The sequence below is a fragment of the Otolemur garnettii genome, unplaced genomic scaffold (genome assembly GCF_000181295.1).
Source record: "Otolemur garnettii isolate 467f Iridium unplaced genomic scaffold, OtoGar3 scaffold00003, whole genome shotgun sequence".
NCBI lineage: Eukaryota > Metazoa > Chordata > Mammalia > Primates > Galagidae > Otolemur > Otolemur garnettii.
Window position 1 is genome coordinate 14,759,370 of NW_003852398.1, and position 23,299 is coordinate 14,782,668.

General features: G+C 37.5%; 1 protein-coding gene across 2 annotated transcripts in view; it reads right to left on the minus strand.

The window, feature by feature from the left end:
* GABRA1 (gamma-aminobutyric acid type A receptor alpha1 subunit) overlaps window positions 1-23,299 on the minus strand; it is a 57,941-nt gene that overhangs the window by 11,124 nt on the left and 23,518 nt on the right. For both annotated transcript variants that reach the window (XM_003781976.2, XM_003781979.2), the window contains 3 exons: window positions 19,017-19,237; window positions 16,302-16,384; window positions 9,159-9,302 (listed from right to left, as the gene is read on the minus strand). In XM_003781976.2, coding sequence (XP_003782024.1) covers window positions 9,159-9,302; window positions 16,302-16,384; window positions 19,017-19,237 — 448 coding nt within the window. The remainder of the gene's footprint in view (window positions 1-9,158; window positions 9,303-16,301; window positions 16,385-19,016; window positions 19,238-23,299) is intronic.

The window sequence follows — 23,299 nt, forward strand, 5'->3', positions numbered from 1 at the left end:
ATCTCAGATCAGGGACATCTGACTGCAACCCCTGTACTTGGACTAAGCATTCCAGGGCTTATAACCTTTATAACTGCATCTCTTCTCTCAGTCTCTCTGCTGGACGCTCCCTTCTTCACAGCATCAAGGAATGACTGTCCCTGTATTCTTGACAGGACATTCTGGATTTGCATTCGCCCTTTTTGCTCATTTTTTATTTCTTTTGTCCACTCATCGATCATTTCAATTAGAAATTATTTATTGAGTTTCTTTTTAGATTCCTCAGATACTTCTTTTATAAGAGTTCCTGAAAAAAAGAGAGATGAAATCTTGTCCTCACCTTTCTTCCTTGACATTTTTCTTAACTCTAACAAGCAATTACCCATCTTACCCCTGCTCAGAACACTTCAGGGGTGCTCAACCTTTTCAAACAGGGGGCCAGTTCACTGTCCCTTTGGAGGGCTGGACTGCGGGCCCTGGGATGAGTAGGCTGCTAAGCAGGACAGGCAGCGATGGCAAAAACACCCTGTGGGCTGATAAATGTCCTTGGTGGGCTGCGTGTGGCCCTTGGGCCATAGTTTGAGAACACCTGAATGGCTGCCAAATCTCCATGTACGGGTGACCACACCCTCAGAATAAAGACCTATATTCCCAGTCTTAGCCTAGATAATATCTATGTCACAGACACTGATTTGTCACTGACTTTACTGACTTAATCTGTTTAAAACCCTCATTAGCTAACTCTTCCAATAAAAAAAAAAAAATGACAAGCCCACAGTAATGCTGCTTCTTTCCTGGGGCCTTCTCTTAATTCATGGTTCTATCATCTGTCTATTTACTCAGGCTAAAAACCAGAAATTAATCTTTGGATGTGAGATAAAGCCTTCAACGAGACAAGAAGGAATCAGCTGATCATCACCATTTCACTTCTCCCTCTGCAGTATTTCTGCTTCTGTCTCTTCCTACCTCATGATCTCTGCCCTTTATCTCCTGTGTAGATCTATTACAGCCGCCTATTAACTGTCTTGTTTCATATTCTAACCCCAATTTCCCCTAATTTCTGGTGGAGAGTGATCTTCCCCATGAGGGATCACGCCACTCATTTTCATATTTCAATGGATTCTCATTATCTACACTAGGGTTTCTTAATCTCAGCACCACTGACATGTCGGGACAGAAAATTACTTGTTGTGTGAGGCTGTCCTGTGCACTGTAGAATTTCTGCGTTCATGGCCTCTCCCTGCTAGATGCCAGTAGCACTTTCCTTTCACCCATGGTAATATAAGCTCCCTCCAGTTGTACATCATCACAAGCGCACTCCCCAACCTGCTTTCCAAAAATTATCCACTTCATAGCTTTAACGTGTGTTTCATCCTCATGTCTCTCCAGATGCTTTTGCATCTCAATATTTTGCCTATAAATCTCTACTTGACATTTTCTGTGGTTTAATTTTGTTCTTCTGTAGGTTGGGTACAGCCCAAGTACTAGTTCCTCAGTAGAATAAAAAGGAATGTCCTATAGAGGAAAAGTGTATTATCATGGCAAGAAAATGTATTTAAGTTTAAAACCCACATCCATAAATTTCTTACTTAACCTCTCTTGTCTCTTAAGTGGAAAACTCACTTAACCTCTCTCCTCTCTTAAGTGGAAAACTCACTTAACCTCTCTCCTCTCTTAAGTGGAAAACTCACTTAACCTCTCTTGTCCTCAGTTTCCTTGGCTACCAAATAGTCAGAAGTATAATATGAGGAGAATAAAGAATGATGGCTCTAAGTAAGATGATACTCTGTAAGTATGTCAAAATAAACCGTAGTTTTTTTTTTAATGCTTTCTTCACTCTTCTCTCTAAACAGTATTGGTAGAAATGTTAGCAGAAGAAACCCATTCACTCTCTACAGTAGGAATTCATCTGGGCATCCCATGTGGGGTTTCATTAATTGTTATCAATGATATACCTGCAATTTCCTGAGCACTTACTAAGAAATTTCAACTGTTAAGTTCTTATTTATACTTATTTATTCATTTTTAAGATTTTTTGATTAAATTGTAAACACATAGATCATGTATACATTAATGCATTTATGGGGTACAATGTGCTGACTTCATATAGAATTAGGAACGCTTATATCACACTGGTTAATATATACCTCATCTCGTTTACTTAATTATTGTGTTAAGGCATTTATATTCTATACTAATAGATCTGACATGTACCCTTGCATTATGCACCATAGATGTGATCCCACCATTCATCCTCCCTTGAAATGACCTCCCTCCCTCCACTCTGATTCCCCCTCCTCCCTCCTTCATCTGGGGCCATAGTTGTGATCCATCCTTCATATGAAAGTGTGAGTGATTGTAAATTGGTTTCATAATAGTGCTGAGTACATTAGATATTTTTTCTTCCATTCTTGAGATACTTGACTAAGTAGGATATGTTCCAGCTCCATCCATGTAAGCGTAAAAGAGGTAAAGTCTCCATCTCTTTTTAAGGCTGCATGATATTCCATTGTATACATATACCACAATTTATTAATCCATTCACAGGTTGATGGGCACTTGGGCTGCTTTTACTTATTTTTAATATTTTTCTAAAAAGAATCTCACTCTGTTGCTCAGGCTAAAATGCCACTCATTTTCATATTTACAGTGGATTCTCAATGGATTCTCATTATCTACACTAGGGTTTCTTAATCTCAGCACCACTGACATTTCGGGATAGAAAATTATTTGTTGTATGAAGCTGTCCTGTGCACTGTAGTATTTCTGCGTTCATGGCCTTTCCCTGCTAGATGCCAGTAGCACTTTCCTTTCACCCATGGCAATATAAGCTCCCTCCAGTTGTACATCATAACACGCACTCTCCCCAACCTGCATCAAAAGGGACAAGGAACTTTTACGTGAACAGACTTGGGAATTGCTCTTTCATGCTTCTCCTCCACACTGGTTTTGATCAATTTTCCTGTCTCAGCTTCCCAAGTAATTGGGACTGCAGATGCCTACCACACACCAACCTAATTTTTCTGTTCTTAGTAGGGATGGGTCATGCTTGCTTAGACTGGTCTTGAACTTCTCAGTTCAAGTGATGTTCCTGGCCTATATTTATGATATTATATCATACTTTCTATTTGAGTTATTGATATGCATATATCCTTCCCAGAAAACTCCAAACCAGTTTGTGATCAGGATCACCTTTGGATACAGCATAACCTTCCACATACTTAGTATTCAATACCTGCCTATGGTAAAAATGGTGCACTCAGGCTTAAAAACAACCAATCAATACAAATTTCACTAGCATCTTTGTTTTGAAGAATCACAAAATGTTGATTGATATCTTTCTATTTTCTGCGTAGTCCTTTGGTGATGTCTCCAAGGTCATTTGAAAAGAAAGGAGTGATTCAAATTTGGAAAAATACAGAAAATCAAATTTTCCTAGGATTCTGTCAAAATATAGCCTTGCGTGAACATGTTACATCTCACCATCCACGAAGTGTGTATTGCTTCTAACAATTGATTCAATTGCAGCCTGAAAAATGTCACCAGCTCAAAGAAAAAAAGAACATCTTTTATATAATGTCAGAAAAATGAGAGCCTATACGTATTCCATTAGCCTTTGTTGTCTGCAATGTGACATTTTTGCAGATTCCAAAAAGAAAATAACGGTCGGATTTCTGAATAACCATTATTTTACATTGCATTTGTTTCATAAACAACTTCCTTCCTAACCGATGAGGGGAGAATCCAAGGAATTTCAATGTTTTGAAACCGTTTCCCTAAATTAAATAAAATCCAGTAAGTGTTGGCACACAACTTTTAAATAAGGAAAGGAAAGGGCAGTGACATCTGAATCGTGTTGGATTAGCTTTAAAATGAAAGAAAAAGAGAAAAACGACAAACACAGCCTCCAAAATTGAATTGAAAGAGTGTCTAGACATCAAGTGCTTATGCACTAGGCATGTCAAATTCTGTTCCTTTAATTCAACAGCCTGAAAGAATTGTAATTCAAATATCCTCGCACATCATCTAACCCTTAGGGAAGCTTGTAAATTAGATATGACAATATTTCTGACATATTACAATACAAAATTAAGGAGAATGAAAGAAAAGAAACAGGGCATAATTCTGCAAAGCAGCATTAAGGTTTTGTTTTGACCTGGCTTCTGATATATGCCTTCTCAAATGTTAGTTACTTTAAGGCAAATACCTTGCGTTAAGGCCAGTTGACTTGACTTTACTGATTTGTGCAGCTAATATAATGGTATCCAACTTAACTATTTTCCTGGGATGCTGTGGGGATAAAATTAAATTATAGAAGTGAGAATATCTTAAAAAATCAGAGTCGTATGATTTACAATGTAAAGGTAGAAGAGATAGAAGTGGATTCTTTCCCTCTTCAGCTCAGGAAATCAACCATTCAGTCATTCAACAGTCAGACTGAATGTTGATTGACTCCATGTGAAACTGTCAGTTTCTATCCAAGTCTAAATTAGGTGTTTTCCATAGATGCCGCCCTTACAAAATGTAAGAGATACTATGTGTTAAAAATGTTTATTGAAAAAATGGTGGTTATATATTTTTTTAACTGCTTCAAAGACACTTGCATAAGAATAAGAGAACAATTATGATAGTTCTGGGTCATTTAGCCTCCCTGGATCTGTTTCCTCATTTGTAATCCAAATGGGTTGACCAGAGACTACAGAAGTCTTTTTTTATCCACATCTCATATTGTATGGTTATAATTATTAATATTTCTCTGGAGACAATGTAATAGGTTTTATGAAGTATCTTTTGATGAATGTTGTTCACCACTTTCACCAGATAGTCAAAGGAAGTAGTTGCTTTTCTCATTTTGTTGACCCTTCAGGGTCATCACTAAATCAAACTATCCAGAAAAGACTCTGTGTCCAGGAAAGATGAACTCACAATGTTCCTTAGTCACCTGTTTTAAGGATTAACAATAGTTATCCAGAAGAAACACTCATATTCACCAAAGTAACCTAAATATCCTGGGATCAGATTTACTTAGGTAAATATGGAGAATTTGCAGTCATCATTGTATGTTTTTAAAACACTCTAAGTTATTATATTCTTATTGTTTTCTGGACACTGGTATTATTCTTATACCTAAGAACTAATTTAATTATTTTTTCTTATAAGTTATATTTCATGCCTTTAAATCACTTTTTGGGATTTTTGCAAGGGATCTTTTAAAAACAATTGCTTAGGAAGCTCTTAGTGTGTTGGAAAGAGGCAGGGGATTATGTCCAGAAATAATTTCAAACTGTCTTTCCTGACACTAAAAGCAGAAATGACTCCTTCCTCCTTCATGCTATCATGTAGCTCTCTTGTACCAGCTCCATCATCATTATTAAAGTGACATATGATGTTTATCACATGGTTTTTACATACTAGATACTTGTCTAAGAAATTTACACACTTTTTCTCTTTCACCTATCATAGTAACTCATGAAGTAGATACATGAGAAAAGATTGACAGATAAATTGAAAGACTTTCCAAGAGGTGGACAGTGAATAAGTGGTAAAACTAGCAATGACAACCTTGTAGAGTCTGCACTCTTCATGACCTTGCTTCCCCATCTCACATTTCCATTGCAGTTACTCATGTGCCATGTAGTTGACAGCATATAGTCTGAAGCTAGACTACCCAGGTTCAAATCCCAGGCATGCTGCTTCCCAGTTATGAGCCCCAAGTAATACCCCATCTGTAAAATGAGGATAATAATAATACCTATATCTTAGGATATTTTTGAGAGCTAGATGGGAAGATTAGAATAGTGCTAAAAATGACAGCTACTTTTATCTCACTCAACCAAGATCTTTTTTTTTTTTTTTTTTTTTTGCAGTTTTGGCCAGGGCCGGCTTTGAACTCACCACCTCCAGTATATGGGGCCAGTGCCCTACTCCTTTGAACCACCCTCAACCAAGATCTTTTTGAGCACACAGTGTGCCTTTCATCTCTTTACTCCAGACCCAATCACAATGGCAGACATAGTAAGTGAACAAATGATTGAAGGAGGAAGTAGAAAAATGAATGAATATTAAAGAATTATATTGGATTTGAAAGCTGTCTGGATTCATCTGTATTGTTTTTTTCTAACAATGAATAAGCACACTTCCAACTGAGGCTCTAACTAATTTTTTTCCCGCTAAATTTAATGTTAGACTTTAGGGAAACAATTGTAACCTAAATGTGTTTACACTGAATTTAAAAAAATAATTTAAAATATTGCCTTAGGATCCCCATTTTTTTTTCCTCTTATGTCAACAAAGTAATCTAGAAATATTTTGACCAGAAAAGGTCACGAATAGTGTTTCTGTGTGTACATATGCCTTAGTGGGAGAAAAGTAGGGCAATGCCTTCTAAACTACTAAGAGGTGCTTTGATTGATTCTCTTCCAACAGAGAATTTTAAAGTAGAAGAAGATGCCTTTTATCTAATCATTCTCAATGTATGTGCTCTCTCTCTTGCCATCTTTCTCTAGACTCCTGGCAGAAACAGGGAGATATTAGCACTCAATGTCATTTATCTTAATGTTTTCGGGACTGCACAAAAAGATGTGAAATACAGCATTGCAGACTTTATACAAAGATCTTTGTTTCTTTCCACTGAAATCTATCAAGGTAGATTCTTAATGAGGCAAAGTGGACCCAGAGGAATTATAATTGCATCCTGTTGTGGAATTGAATATGTACATCAAATTGACCTATTGTATTTGAGAATTTTCTCGTAATTCCAAGGTAATCTTGCTACTTTAACGTAGACTGGCTACTTCTTAGACTGAATCCATGAGGTCCAGCTGTCTTGGTGGCAGTGTTGTGGGTCACTGTCTCTTACCTGATTGGCCCCCTTTCCTGCCTAGTTTTTCTGAACAAGTAGAATAAAGGTAGGTTAAACCTTTAGAAAGGTGAGGGAGGTCTCCAAGTTCTTCTGACCTAAGCCACTGATTTTGCAAAAAGGAACACTGGAGCATAAAGAGGGTTATAAAGATGTGATTATGGTCATTAGGGCTAGAACTAGAATGACTAGAATGAAGACGTTCCCTCCTCTGAGCAACTTCTGAAGCTTCACATATATTTCTTCGATTATACACAGGCTATTGCATTTGAATTATTTCACAGAAATCCTCCAACTTCAATTCTAACAATAATAGATGGAGAGTTTCCTGTGGAAAAGGTTTATGTGAATTACTCTCAATGCCCTTGGCATAGAACAGTGATTATTCAGTTCCCGACAGAAATAGACCAACAAAGTAAAAAGTAACCCCCTACAACAATCTTTCCTGGATCATCCAAGGATGGATTCATTTTTTTTTTATTCATTTAATTTAAAATATTTGTCAGTGCCTATTATGTTTCATTTACTACAGAAAATAATAGGGATACAAAGGACACACATGATCCATGTCCTCACAAAAAGATTAATCACAGCACTTACTACCCATTCTGATAATTACAGTTTATGTGTTCATCCTCTCTTAGACTTCAAATTCCATGACAGCAAGATCTGTGCCTTGTCTATCATTGAATCTTTTATGCCTGACATAATATCCAGCTTATAACAGCAGTCAATTTTTTTTTAAGTAAACACAGCTCATTTTAGTATCCTTTTCCATATAACATGTTGTGAGGAAGAACAATCTTCAGTATTTTTCATGTTTACAGATATTTTCAGGACCACAGCAACAGCTATTATAGACCATTTTGAGCACCTACTATATAACACCATGCAGTATTTTACATTACTCAATCTTTAATGCAAAATTATAGGATTCTCATTCCTTAAATGAGACCAGGTTTCCACATGGATAAGTCACAAGGCTTCTAAGGGACAGGTCCAGGACTTGAATCCATTTCTTTCTCATTACAAAACCTGGGCCCTTTCCTCTATGCCACTTGCATCTCTTGCAAAACTAAGAAACAACCTTCTCCATTTTAAAAAATAAGAAACATAAGCATTTCAGCTTTCAGGTTAGCTATGGGTGTTTTCATATGTTCAGAGAAACTTCTTTAGTAACAAATTATAGTCTTAGCTAAGGGTGCTTTTAAGTAAGCAAATACAGATCTTGTTAAGCAGAACTTACCCAATCATAAGAGATAATAGTAGGAGATCCCTATTAAATATGTTAGAATTATGTGAGTCCCAGTAAAGTCTGAAATCTAAGGGAGAAATTTTTTCTGAGAAAAATAGCACTAGTACCCTTATCTCTTACTGAATCAGCAATCAGAGTGAATGAGGTCAACTTAAATTTTGTAAGACACCCACAAAAATAATTTTTAGCCTTTGTTAAAGCTTTTGGGAATTAAAATTAATTAGAAATATTGGTATGGGGAAGGCATAAGTTTTTCTAATTGTTGGAGTCCAACTTGTATTTATAATTATCCATTATGATGATCACATTTCAGACGGTACAAGATAAACACCTGCAGATGAAAACCCTTGGTGTTTGAAACAACTTCAAAAATTTGGGTTCAGGTCTTCAGTAGTATCTGATCCAGTTCTGAGTATACCAGTAAATCAGTAAAAACACAAGAAAGAACAGTGCTCTGCCTACTTTTAATTCTCATAGACATGGTGTGATGAACAATGTGGCTACATTTCTGTTGACTTTAGCTGTGGAAGATCCTCAGCGAGAAACGCAGATGGATTTGTAGAAGCAATTGACTTTTTGATGTGCCATATATAATGATCACTGCTATAAATTCAGAAAGATCCATCAACTCATGGGAATAAATGGGGCCTAGACAATATTATAGCTAATGTTTATGAAAAGCTTTTTATGTGCCAAGAATTCAGAGGAATATCTTTCTGAATTTAATTGATTGCTTCTAACATCCCTGGAAGATGACTATAATCAACTGAAAAGGCAGAGGAATAAGGGGTTAATTCTAACTATCTTTCTACTTGCTGTGCTACCCTGATCACACAGAAACAGCTCTTTATTTTGCAAACAAAAGAACAGGAGCCAAAGGACATTACATGGCAGGTCCAAGGTCACAGATCTGCAAGGGTTACATTAGTTCATAGCTCAGCCAATTTCCAGGTCAGTGTAATTTTCTCTCTTCTGTGCTTGTGTCACTGAAGGACTCGCTGAGTTCTCACATTCTCACATTTTCTGCTCTTTCCTCCACATCTGAAGTAATCAAATGACACTTACCTGTACTTGATTGAACAATCCCAGAGTCTACTGTTTGTCCAAGAAGATCGTACTGGTTGAGGCGTGACCCATCTTCTGCTACAACCACTGAGCGTGCTGGCTCTCTGGTCCACTCATAAACAACTTCTGCTCTTGTATAAGCATCTAAAAGGAAAAAACAGAGAATTATCCACTTGTTTTTTCATTTCCAGTCTCTTGATTAACTGATGTGTTTTATCAAGGGTTTATAGTTTTTATTTCATGGAACCAGAAGGCAATCTAGGAAAGATCACCATCCTTTCCATTAATATCCCTTAATTTTGGAAAACTGAAACACATTCTCCTGATTCCTTCCATCACTTGCTCACTCTTCCAACAAAGGTTGTTAATAACCTACGGAGGACAGAGGGCTGTGCTGGCGATAGAGTCGCAACCATAACAAATAAGATTCTTGACCTTATAGAGCAGACATTACTGTGTGGGGACAAAAACAGGTAAGCAAATAAATGTATAATTTCAAGTAGCGTTAAGTGCAATAAAGCCACACACAGTGGAGTTAAAGGAGAGAGAATGAAGGGGTGGGGGGCCCGTCTTAGGTAAGGAAAGAGATTCTAAGAAAGTCTCTGAAGGAAGTGACATTTATACAACAAACACATACAGAAATGAGAGGATGAGCCATAGGAAAGTTTTGGGAAAGAGTTTTCTCAACAGACAAAATAACACATTTTTTTCTTCTATTGAAGGCAAAAATTTGACTAGTTTAAGGAAGACCACAATGCCCAGAGTGAAGAGCTTGAGAGATGAAATGAGGTTAGAGGTAGTCACTTGGGTCCAGATCGTGTTGAGTCTGGAGAAGGTCATGATAAATGTGGAAAATAACACTGGAAATGTTGTTGGACACCCATCTGAGATTACTTTCTTCTTTACTGATCATCCTCTTTCTAGATATTGACCATCATCAGGATGATGGTGAATTACACGACATAGTTCTTCTTCTCAATCCTTTTCATTCCCCTGTCACTTTTAACCAGGCTGTCTATGAGAAGTTAGGTCACATTCTTAATCTTTAATTAATGCAGTTTGGAGAAGGAGTGCATACAGAGTGAGGAAGAAAAAAAAGGGAAAGGAATTCCATTGGTTTCCTGATTTCTAGTCACAGAACATACACTTGGTATAGGTTGTAGCGATGGTATTTACTCTCCTATATTTAGATGTAGAACAATGTTATAAAATTAAGTCATGTTAGTAAATTGAGCTATTGCTAGAGGTTTCAAGGGGAAGGCAGGACAGCAAAGGCTAGCCTTTCTGTGAGAGCTTGACTCTGCATCAGGCACCTGGGCACAGTGTCAGGGCACACAATACTTTTATTTTGCTTTATTTTCTTTTTTATTTTATTTATTTATTTATTTATTTTCAGTTTTGACTGGGACCAGGCTCGAACCCACCACCCTTGGTATATGGGGCTGGCACCCTACTCCTTGAGCCACAGGTGCTGCCCACTTTCTTTGAACATAAGAAGATAAAATGAATATAATGTAATGTGAACTATATTCATCTATATCCCACATGGTCACAAAATAAATATAATTTTAATTATTTTTTTGGAGGCAAGACCTCCAAAGACAAAATTGCCTTGGGCCCTTAAAAGTCCACGTGCACCTCAGCTTGCCCCATCCACACTCCCAGGTGATCAGACTTGGGGGATAGGACTTAACTTTTTAACATTATTCTATATAGGAATAGGAGAGTCCAAATATATATTTTCTAAGGCTGAAATATCATAATATATAAAATTATAGTTTCATTTTTACATGAAAATAAGGCTCCTGGAAAAACAAGCAAGCCATGTCCCTCAGTCTCTGAAACAGAGCATCTAGAGTGATCGCTTTTCTCTAAGGTGAGTGATGCAGAAAAATGTAGTCACTGTTCCTTGATTTTACAGGGTTATCTTGCCCACTTTGACCTCACTTTTGGCTCAATTTACAATCAAATATCCTTTTAAATAAACGATTCCAGAAGTTTGGGAGAATAAACTGGTTCATAAGACGTGTAAAAGCGACCCATGGATAATTTGGAATTTGGCCTCATTAACTTTTCCTTTTTAATTGTGACTGTCCTTATAGACATAGAAAAAAATTGAAGCATTTCAGCATTGTGTATAGTAAAAGCATTGAATCTTGAAAGGAGGGTATGAAATTTGATTTTTTAAAAAAAATTGTCAGAAGAAAGCAGAACACACTAATTTGGGAGGACTGTATTACTGACAATTTGTAAGTACCGACATCCAGTAAAATATGGGGTTTTTTTGATTATAATAAATTCTTCTTTTTCTAATGAAAATGTGTTACCAGAGAAGACATACTGAGTTTAAGGTAATACAGAAAGAGTGAACAATGAACTTGGAAGGTCATATGATCTTATCACATTTGAACTGAGGCATTGGACATAAAATGAATTATTTAAGGGCATATCAAAAATTAGCTGGAAACCAAGATAGAAATTTAGCATGCCATTCATTCCAATCCACTGCTGTGTGTAAAGTTTTTCTAGGCAAAAACTATATAGCATATGCTAATAAGTCAAGCAAAGATACTTAGCAGTCACTAGCCATTACCAGAGGAGTTGTGAACAAATGAGGTCTGACAATTAAGTCTGTGAACTTGCCACTGTGTGCTTATGTTGGGAGCACTGGATGAGGCCAATTCCAGATGTCATTTCATAACAATCCCCCTCTTTATTATTACTACTACCTTTAGCAATAGTGCCTGGATTCTATCTTTTTATACAATACACGTGTTGTCACTAATATAGTTGCAGAGGGAGAAAATACTCTACCATTGACTCCTTACTTCCCATAATGTGGGTGTTTTTCTTTCTTGCAATTTGTTAGAAACACAACTGTGTGATAGAATGTTTTAGATCATCTACCACAAACGTGACATCACCGTGAAGGTGCAGATCACTCATGTCCATTTCTTAGTGGAAATCTTCCAAGATGAAGAATAGATCACCATGATCAAAGTTGGTGTTTTAAGATGAAGACAGACGTACCTAAGCTCTTAGGATAGGTGATATACCCTATTGATGCCTCAACTTTTAGTATTTAAAAAGTAGTTCCTATGAAAACTTACATGATTTGTGACTGTAGCTTAAGAAAAATAAGGTTAAGTAGAATTTTCAACTACTTCATCAAAAATTCTAAGCTATGATATCAAAAAAATTATATTACCTAAAAGAATGTTTCTAAAGCAAGACAAAAAGGTTTGGGGTGGTGTTATGGAAGAATTTTGCAGTGGTACAACACTGGGAACATAGATTAAGTATCAAAAGAGCAATTGCTAATGAACCATCACTTCACTTCTTGTTTTTTAGAGTATCTCCTTGTTACCCTCGGTAGAGTGCCGTGGCATCCCACAGCTCACAGCAACCTCCTACTCCTGGGCCCAGGCTATTCTCTTGCCTCAGCCTCCCGAGTAGCTGGGACTACTGGCACCCGCCACAACACCTGGCATTTTTCTTGTTGCAGTTCGGCCGGGGCCAGGTTTGAACCTGCCGCCCTTGGTATATGGGGCCACTGCCCTACTCACTGAGCCACAGGTACCACCCTATCACTTCACTTATTATGTGTCTTTGTTTTTCCATTTGCCCAAGGTAAGTGAAATAAACAATTTCTAAAGTTATATCTTATTCAGAATGTATTTAAATTTTATTTATTTCTCTTTGTTTATAGGCATTGTACTTGATGATCAGTCAGTCAAGAAACAATCATTAAGTTGGTATTAGATTCAGAACTTGCTTGTAGCTTAATGTCAGATAACCCAAATCTCTTCTTTTAGAATCAAAGCCTTATGTTGTATTTTTTTCAAAGCAGTTAAAAGATGTCAGTAGTAAAACATATATTGTCTTTGGGTTATCTGTGCTTATGAAAAGGGTTATTTCCTTAACGAGCAGAAAAATGCCAGTTAGCACTGATAGGCAAAATCTAATAGAGACTGGTAAGGCAAACGTCTGCTCTTTTTGAGTTTAGTTCTTTTCAGTACATGACTGAAGTTGCTTCAGGACCTTCATAAACATTTATTACAAACTATTCCACTAAACAACTGGAAACTTCTCTTGCTTATCATTTCCTCTACTATTTTGGCAAAATGTTTTCTCCAAAAATTGAGTCCAAGAATTTTTAGCCTGATTTTGCCTCCGTTTCTTCACCTCTGAAATGTGCTAATTAGAACACTGCAGAGAAATGACAGGACCACAAATGGACCTCCACGACCTCTTCTCATGCCAACAGCAGCCAGTAGGAACCAGCCATGGTGTTCCCTTCTCCAACAGCCCCCAACAAGACATCTGAGCCTGCATTTCAACGGCAGGTCTTCCCTGTTTAATTACCACACTTGTCTTAAGCCTTCTTTTTTGAACTTGAACTTTCTGAACATTGAAAGAGCACTTAATGTCTAATTATGGTTGTTTTATCTATTCAATAAATATCTATTGAGTGTCTGAGTTGTATTGGCCACTACCAAAGGAGCTGTGAACATGAGGTCTGACAAGTAAGTCTGTGAACTTGCTACTGTGTGCTTATGTTAGGAGCACTGGACAAATAACTCAGTGAAGTTTCATAACCTTGGCATATGGATGTCTCAGGGCTGTGTTCTTGTTGACATGTGGCAGTGTCTTGCTGAGTGGTGTTCATTAATTGTGTGATGTGCTTTTGTGTGCCATACAATGATAGCTCTGATGGCATTCCAGAAAAAGAGTTCCAAAATTCCTTTGAAGGGTGGACTAGTCACTGGCTTCAGTGCATAGCTTCCAACGGGAGTACTTCAAAGATACCTGTGCTGATATCCAGCAATGAGGTATGTAGCACTTTTTCTAGGATGAATTTGTGAACTTACGTGTCAAACCTCGCACACCCTGCCCCTGAAGATTGCAGGTTACAGTCTTCAGACAATAAAAAAATGTTAACCAGTAAATAAAATAATACTTGCTGCTGTGATAAAGTACATAAAAGAACTGTACATTGTGATCCACAAGCTGGGTGGCATGATAGGCAAATTCCAATAATTTCATCAGAGAAGGCCCTAGGAGCAGATATTTTGCTAAGATATGCTGAGACAGAAGAAGCCAACCATTTGAAAAACCAAGAAAAGAGTAATATAAGCAGAGAAAGAGAACATGAAAACACTCTGGGGTGGAAAACAGCTTCCTTATTTTTCTTTAGTTCCAGGTTTCTTATCTAAGACACTCTTTGTTTTCTACTTACTATCTATGCCCTTCTTACTAACATACCTCCAATATTCTTCAGGTTGACAACGTGCCCAGTTAAAAATATTTGCTTTCCAGATTCCTTTGCAAACAGCAACATACATTTTATTAGTGAAATGTGCATAGATTACTGCTAGGCTTTTAGAGAAAGATTTTATCTTCTTGCTGCAGACACAACTCACTTCTTTACAAACTATTTCCCTTTACCTTGAAAGATACAGCAGCTGGAGATGCAGCAGCCACCTTGCAATAAGGAAGAATACCTAGGAGTATCTTAAGATACCCACTTTGTTAAGACATGGAACCGCTCAGCAGTCAACCAACCATCACTTCCCTTTATATGTCATATATGAAAATATGAACCCTTCTTTTTTCCAGCTATCCTCACTGTTGAGAGCATTGCTCACTACTTTGTTTTAAAAATGTGATTCATTGTCCCAGTTAGGGATCAGGACATATTTGGTGGTAAACAAGGGCACTGTTAGTAATTTTACCAGAATATTAGGCATAAATCAGTACTGTCCCAGAGGAACTATGATGTGTCATCTTCCTAACTATAGGGTTATGTTGTGGATTTGATGCACTTATGAATGTACAAATATTTAGTATACTGTCTGACATGCAAGTAATATATGATGCATATCATTATTATTAAAATGGATCTTATAATCAGAAGAAAAAATATAGCATGTATATTATATTTGGAGAAGAGTGGGGAAAAGGGAGTTCTCATCAAAGCCCCGTTCAGCTCACAGTTTTTTGAAGTAGTTTGTCCTTGAGTTTCCATATAGAATTATATTTATAAATACAGAAAGTCTTCTCTCCCTGACTAGTGCTGCTAGGAGCCTAAAGGCTCTTTGCTATTTTCTTTGCTTGCTGTCTTCCTACACTACCACTATTTTTCTTCTATGAATCATATCTTCACCAAAATAGACACTCAGACTGCCTGTCTAGTGAGAACAGAAAAATGGTTAGGTATAGTCCAGGAGTTGACTCAGTCTTTATATGTAACTCCCTATAGGAAACCAAGAATACATTATTCCCACTCACTTCACGCATGCAAACGTGTCAAAAGCAGAAGGGTAGAGAAAAGACCCAAGAATTTAAGTCTCCTGACCACCATTCTCTTGGCTCTGTAGAGAGGTGCCTGAATAGTTCTAAATAGTAGAAATCCAGAAAGTCACTAGAAACAGCATTTATGTCGGATAAACTCAAAAGCACTAATGTATACTGAATTTCTCAATATATGCAGACATATCTAGAAATTTTCTAAGACCATGATTGAATTATTTATTTGTTTATTAGTTTGTTTATTTATTTATTTTGGCAATGCCTGTTAGGTGTAGGTTTCATTATTAAGAAAGACTGACTTACTGTCTTTTTTTGTTGTTGTTGTTGCAGCTTGGCCTAGGCCGGGTTCGAACCCACCACCCTCAGTGTATGGGGCTGGTGCCCTACTCACTGAGCCACAGACGCCACCCTCACTTATTTTCTTTTCAACAAGTCAAATTATTCTTAAGATCAAACAAGTGCCAGTAAAGATATAAAATAGACAGCATGATAGCCATTAATTGGGAGGGAAGTGTTATCTACATGTTATAAGCATCCATACTTCCCTCTTTTTTCCATAACTACAACTTCAGAAAAAAATACGAGTCTTCCACTAACTAGTTCAATCTATGTTTTCTAGTTCAGTAGATATGGGTTAACCCCTTTTCTGAAAGAACATCAAAAAGTGAACTCAAGGAATACTACTTATAGGAGGCTCTAGGAGTATGTGCTATTTAAGTTTTGTTGAAACAATTGTCTGTCTTTCTAACAGACATAACTAACTGGACATATCTCATTTAAAGCCATTGATCTCTCACGAAAATGGAGAAAATTCATAATAAATTTACTCACAGCTTCCGAATTTTAGAGGGCAGGCGTGGGCATCCATAGGGAAGTCCTCCAAATGCATTGGACATTCAGCCCTCACCGTCAGCCTTCAGGAAAATACAGAATACAAACAAGAGACCTATAGATTAGATAATTCCATACAAGTAGGATATTATTAACTGCAGAAAATAGATTAACAAAGCAGGAGAGACAAACATAAACTGCAAAGCCATATTGAGCTGTTAATTAATCAAATGATCTAAAAGAATTATTTACAATAGTGATTGGATTCTATCCATATTTTGTTCATTTGCTTTGAGAAAATTGGCAACACCTGATTTTGTACCATGGGTGAGCATCAATAATGTTTTCCAAACCAAATGCTATCAACCAATCCACCCAACTACAACAAAATCTCTGAGAATAAAACCAGATGTAAGCAAATATATATATTTGCATAAGTACTAATTCATCTATGGTTGAGAGGAAGACATGGATAAAAAAAACAGATAATTTCTGAGTGCAGCTATCTCTACTTCCTTCCCCAAAATAGCACCAATGCAAAAACAAAAACAAACAAACAACAACAAAAAACAACCAAGGAATAAGCAAAAGAGAAAGAAGAAGGAAGTATTCTCAGGCTTTGTGGGATTGAGAGTAGTCTCCATAAAAGATCTCATTATTCACCACCATTTAGTTTTATTTACCATCCCACTGCCTAACTGAAGCCACGGCTTGGCGGGGACTTCTCTGTAGTCCCGGGGATTCTCTGAGAATGTGAAATCCACTCATGCTTTTTTTTAAGAATTGTTAAGAAAGAAGTTCACTGAAAGATACTTACTCCCAGTTTGTAGAGTTATGAGAGAGTTAATACTCATTTCCTTCTTTTGAGCATTATCTAAATATTTACCCACATTAGTAGCTTTATTTTTGTTGAGACAGCATCTCACTCTGTTGTCTTAGTCTAGAGTGCTATGGTGTCATAGCTCACAGCAGCCCCAGACTCTGGGCTCCTGTGATCCTCTTGCTTCAGACTCCTGAGTAACTTAGACTACGGGAGTGCACCACCTAACCTGGCTAGTTTTTCTACTTTTACTAGAGATAGATCTCACTCTTGCTCAGGCTGGTCCCCAACTCCTGACCTCAAGCAATCCACCCACCTTAGCCTCCCAGAGTGATCGAATTACAGGCCTGAGCAACCATGCCCAGCCATATTATTAAGTAGGTAAGGAACTGTTGTAATATGGCTTTATAGTTGGTAAACTACCTAAATGATTATAACACAGATAAAAGCAAATAATTTTTAAAAAGTACATCAGTTATAAAATTGCATTCTTAAATTGAACTATTAAAGGAAGTCATAATAGATTAGCAAAGGTGGCAAGAAATGTAGGAGATGGAATATAAAGGCTAATTGTTAATGAAGAACATCACATAAATAAGACGCCATTAATCATAGACTATTAAGATTATGTAAATCCCTCCCCAGAAAACTACCACCTAAGAGGAATGAACACTGGACTTCGGTTCAAAGACAAATGGATAGTGTTTTACCTGAGAAAATTATTTCAAATTTCAAATTAAATTAAAAAAAAAAGTCCTGCTTAGAAAATTTGGAAAGCTCTCAATACATGTACACGCTGGTCCTTTATTTTCTCTCTTTCAATGTTTTTGTTTTTGTTTTGCTTTGTTTTTAAGTCCTATTATGCTTTGACTAGTTGAGCCCGATATAAAATCTGGCTCTTGAAACATTTTATCTTTTCTTTCAGATGTTTGCGTTTCAAAATTAAGGCATTCTGGCAGCTTTCTCCAAAAGCAAAATATCACCTTATTTTCATCTTACCCACTAAATTGAGGATTTTACCTTTGTTACCTTTTTATACTAAAAAAGTAATCTGAGTTAAATAATCCGAGTTACCAAATGCTGACCAAATCCACAAAATAACATCTAACACGTTATCTGGGAATAAAATACTGCTGCCCTCAAAAACAATTCCAGGACAATTCTTAATTTCATAAATCGAGTACATTTTAAACACTTCTTTTTTTCTTTAAAAATGTACAAAACATTATTTGATTCCTATTTCCTTCATCTGACCATGAATGTATTAAACACTTTATAGATCCTGGGCTTTGCAGAGATCAACATGAGATGTTAATAAGACAGAAATAGATACATGGTATTTAAAGGAAAATTAAAAAAGGAAATGTATATTCTCAGTCTAGCTATTCATCTTGTTGAAAATTCATATATTTCTTCAACTACACATTTCCACATGGATCTGTGTTTTATTTTATTAATTTGTAACTTTCCATGTTTTCCAGGTTTTGTTCCTGAATTTTTAGTAGAAATCTTTTCAGCTATACGCAGTTAGATAACTTCTAGAAATTTAATCTAGTCCTTAGCAGAATGCAGAAATATGTGAGTTCTGCAGCAGAGAGAGCCAATTAATCACATTCGATTAGAACAGATTGGAGAGAAAATATTGTGATCCACTGTGTTACTTAATATATAGTAAACAGGATTTTTTTTTTCATTTCTGTAATCGTTGTATTTAATGTTGTAATGCTTGCATAACATTTCAGCCAGTCAGGTGTCACAGCCTGGTCATATTTAAGGTTGAGAAACTGAAAAATAGGAAACAAAATCTTCCACCAGGACCCACCAGGTTGGTGATAGGCTACAAAGGAAAAGACATGAGCACAGACATTCGGAAACAGAAGCTCGGCCGCCCTTACCTCATCGTGTATAGCAAGGTGCCGTCCTCTGTGATCCGCAGCAGCTTGTTGGGCATGGTCATGTTGTGAGCCACCGACTTCTTGCCATTGTGAAAAAAGGTATCCGGTGTCCAGATTTTACTTGCCATTAGGTTATTTAACCGGAGGACTGTCATGGGTCCTTTAAATTTTAACCTTTCATCCTTCCAGCTTTGACGGAAAAACACATCTATTGTATATTCCTAGGTAATTTTAGAAAATGACAAAGAGTTCACTGTGCTGTATTTTGCAATGCAAATATCTCACACAGGCAATGCAAAATGTTTGCATCTCTGTAAGTAAAATGTGAGTTAGGTGATGTTTCTGGAGGTAAACTTAGAGTCATTTGTACAGATTTGGGTCCAGTGAATCTCCGGTTGGCACAATGATTTTTTTCTTAAAGAAAGATTTAAAATGTTTGACATATTTCTTGGTCAGAAAAAGTTTGCCAATTATGTCCTCAGAGATGAGAAAGGAAAGTCACGCCCCACCTCCAACCCCACCTTTATCGCACCAGCACTGGAAGAAATAGAATCGGTTACAATTAAAAAGCAAGAAGATAACGTATAATGTTTTGGGAGCCCTCTCCCAGTCTTTCAAAACCTCACACTCAAATCCAGGTCAAGTCAATCATGGTTCTACTGTCAGTGAAAACTGCTTTTTATTTATCTATTTTGGGTGGGGGGCTTATGAAACATTTTTCCCACAAATAATGTATATAGACTTGAACTTCTCCTATATCATGAAAAAGATTATAAAAAGAAAGAATCTGTTTCTACTGTCAATTTGGATCATTTCCAAAAAGAAAAAAAATAAAGAATGCAGAGTATGCGGGTGTGTGCAAGTGTGTGTCTGTGACTGGGCGTGCACAGGCCACATGAGAAATGTCTGAAGTTCATCGTCAGTCACAGCCAGGGAATCTATTTATTTGGATGAACACAGCATTCCTTATGGCAATACCCAGAGACAAACATCTGCTAATCTGAAAACCAGCAATGTGACTTACCAGCTCCTAAAATTGAAAAGGGTAATATCCATCTTCCTTGCAGTACTTGCTATACTGGCACTAAATTTGGGACTCACTGGTTTGACATAAAGATCATCACACTCTCCATTAATCTTAGCACGCTACACAACAGAAGGACTAGTTTGAAAACATCATGCTACATTTTCCTAACCCTCTAAGCCCTGTTACATGGGAAAGCAGGGTTGTCTTTTTTAATCTCATACATACTATTCACACAAAATAAATAACATCTATCTCTAGGTGTTTTGTACGTGAATTTAACTACTTGTCTCCTTCCCAGGGTTTAAGCAAGACGGGGTAAAGCCTGAATGAAGGTGTGTCCTCCGGCACTTGGTTGACATTGCTGAGGCTTTACTGCTCATATAACTAACACAAAAGAATTGTGGATGGTCTATAATGCACCAGTGACACTACTAACTGCGGTCCAAGATAGAAGCAAGGAAGTAACATGATGCCTGTCTGTCTTTGTAGGCAAGACAGGATACTCTGTTTGTGGATTAGGTTTTCCTGGTTGGATACTTAGAACACGTGATAGGAATTTACTCACCAACAAGCTTGTTAAAGCACTGGGAAAATTCAGCAGAGGGAGAAAGAAGTTAGACCACCTGGATATGGTAAGACAAACTTAGGAAGGAGTGGGAACGGCACGGAATGGTGCTTTCCATGAGGATGGAAATGGGGAGGGTCACTAGATTGTATAATACGGTAATGCTTGTCAGGGAAACAGGATAGACGGATCCACGCTGGACTGGGTGTGTTCTCTTTTATGCATGACTGACAAGCTTGCAAAGTAGGACAGAGATATACAATGACATTTCCATGATTCAGGACTCAGCTGCAGATACTCTACCCTCTGTCCAACTGAACTCCTTTAGATTGGCCAACAGCAGAGGGAATGGCTACTTGTCTATCAGAGTTCCAAGGGTGTCTAAGCTGATCACGTTCCCATGAACCTAAAAATTGGGTTCATTTCTTTGTTTGCTCCAAGGAGACTTTTTTGGCAAATAAATGTTAAGTATAAAAAAATTTATTACTAAACATTAAGAAGATATATCTGAAAAGCAATAATTTTTTGTTGTTGTTGTTAGATTTTTGGCCAGGGCTGGATTTGAACTCACCACCTCCAGCACATGGGGTTGGCACCCTACTCCTTGAGCTACAGGCACAGCCCTGAAAGACAATCATTTTGAAGTCCGAATGTTTACATGTGCCGTGTATCACAGCCTCACTTATCTGTGCTAATGGCAGGCATAAAATCCCCAAATTCATTTAAGATATTCTTCCTTCCAATAGCGTACCAGTCATACAACACATAGACACACACAGATACACACACACACACACCCCCAACAACAGGAGCCGCTCTAGCTGGGTTAGCTTCATTTGCATTTTCTCCTCTTTTAAAAGTAGAAATAAAAACTGAAATAAATGCAGTTGGTGATGACCAGCTTCTGCCTAGCCGGGAGTACACATATTTGGTCTCCCATTACTGAGTCCTGCCGCTGCATGGTTGCCATGGTAACAGCAGGCAACTCCTAGAAGCTACTGGTACAAGGTGACTTACCCCACAAAGGCACAGTTCATTAGACCAAAAGTGGAGATCTGGACCAAAATGGGCCATAGCTCCTCCTTCAGGGAGTTGGAACAGATGAGGGGCAGAGGTCCTGCAGGTAATCACTGCTGCTGAACGATTTTAAATAACTTTCTTATCTTCACTAAGCCTCAGTTTCTTAATCTACAAATTGGGATAATTCACTTGGCTTTCATGAGAAGTGAGTTGATGCTTGTGAACAGCTTCTAAGGATGCCTAGACAATAGAAATCACTTAATAAATGTTACAAGTGATTATTTATCTCCCATTTTTTTATTCTGTCAACATAAATTTATATTAAATTTCTATGTAGCTAAGCATTTAAAAAGTGCTATTGGCTTGGCACTTGTAGCTCAGAAGCTAGGGCGGCAGCCACATACACTGGAGCTGGTGGATTCAAACCTGTCCCGGGCCTGCCAAACAACATTGACAACTACAACCAAAAAACAGCCGGGCATTGTGGCGGGTGCCTGTAGTCCCAGCTACTTGGAAGGCTGAGGCAAGAGAATTACTTAAGCCCAAGAGTTTGAGGTTGCTGTGAGCTATGATTCCACAGCACTCTACCAAGGGCAACACAGTGAGACTCTGAATCAAAAATAAATAAATAAGGAAATAAAATAAAAAGTGCTACTTTGGAAGGGTTGTAGGGCAGAAAATCTGAGGAGAGTGAGAAGTTGTCAAAGCCAAGCCAAACAAAAGCAGAATGGGGGGAAGAAGAAACTCCACAGAAAGGAGGTAAAAGAGAGAGCTATGCCGAAGAATTTGTTCAAGAATTTGTTAAAGATCCAGGGTTCCAGCCCACACCACTCAAGTGACAAGTCTCATGCAGTTACTCTGTTCAGTAGAGCAGGTCCCTAGAGAATGGAAGCCTTAAACTGAAGATCTGGGACAAAACATCCACGACGATCCTAAATACATATTCTGTTGAAGTGTTCCTGTGTGCACCATTTATTGCCATCTGCGTGTGCTTCCACTTCATACATCTGAAGCACCGTGGAAAACAAGGCTTTATGATTGTGCTGCCTGGATATTTCTGTCAGAACCTACTGCCCTGGGAATGTGCCATCTGATTGCCAATTAATGCTTTTTAAAATAAAGTTAAGGAGTTGTCCTAATTTTGTTTTCTATTCCAGATGGAGTCAGACGCCTTGGGAGCTACGAAGTGGCTCAGGATGAATGGCCTGGGTGGTTCAAGTTGCTACCCTTAGCTAGCAGGTCACTTTCCTTCTCTGGAAATGATAGATAAGAATAATACTTAGCTAAAAGGTTTGGCATGAGAATTAGATAAAACGTTATCCAGAAAGCCATTAGCGTTTATAAACATTGTTATCATTATTACCATTAACCAGATATTATATTAGTTCTCACTTTAAAAACTATAGTTTTTCTTGTTTTGAAAAACAGCTTTGTCATTCTGCCTTCTCATTATAATTGCCTCTACATCGTACTGTTCATTCTTATCCAGGATTCTCTCATCATACAGTTTGAATGATTAATCTTCTAAACTAAGGTGGTTAGATACAACTTCCGTCAGCCAACAGAAAGTCAGTTGCAGACTCATGGCTAACTTGATTCTTTGACAGAACAGAGCAATTCCAATGTTGCCTGGTCCAGAAGTTCTAGGCAATGGGAAGTATTTCTCAGTTG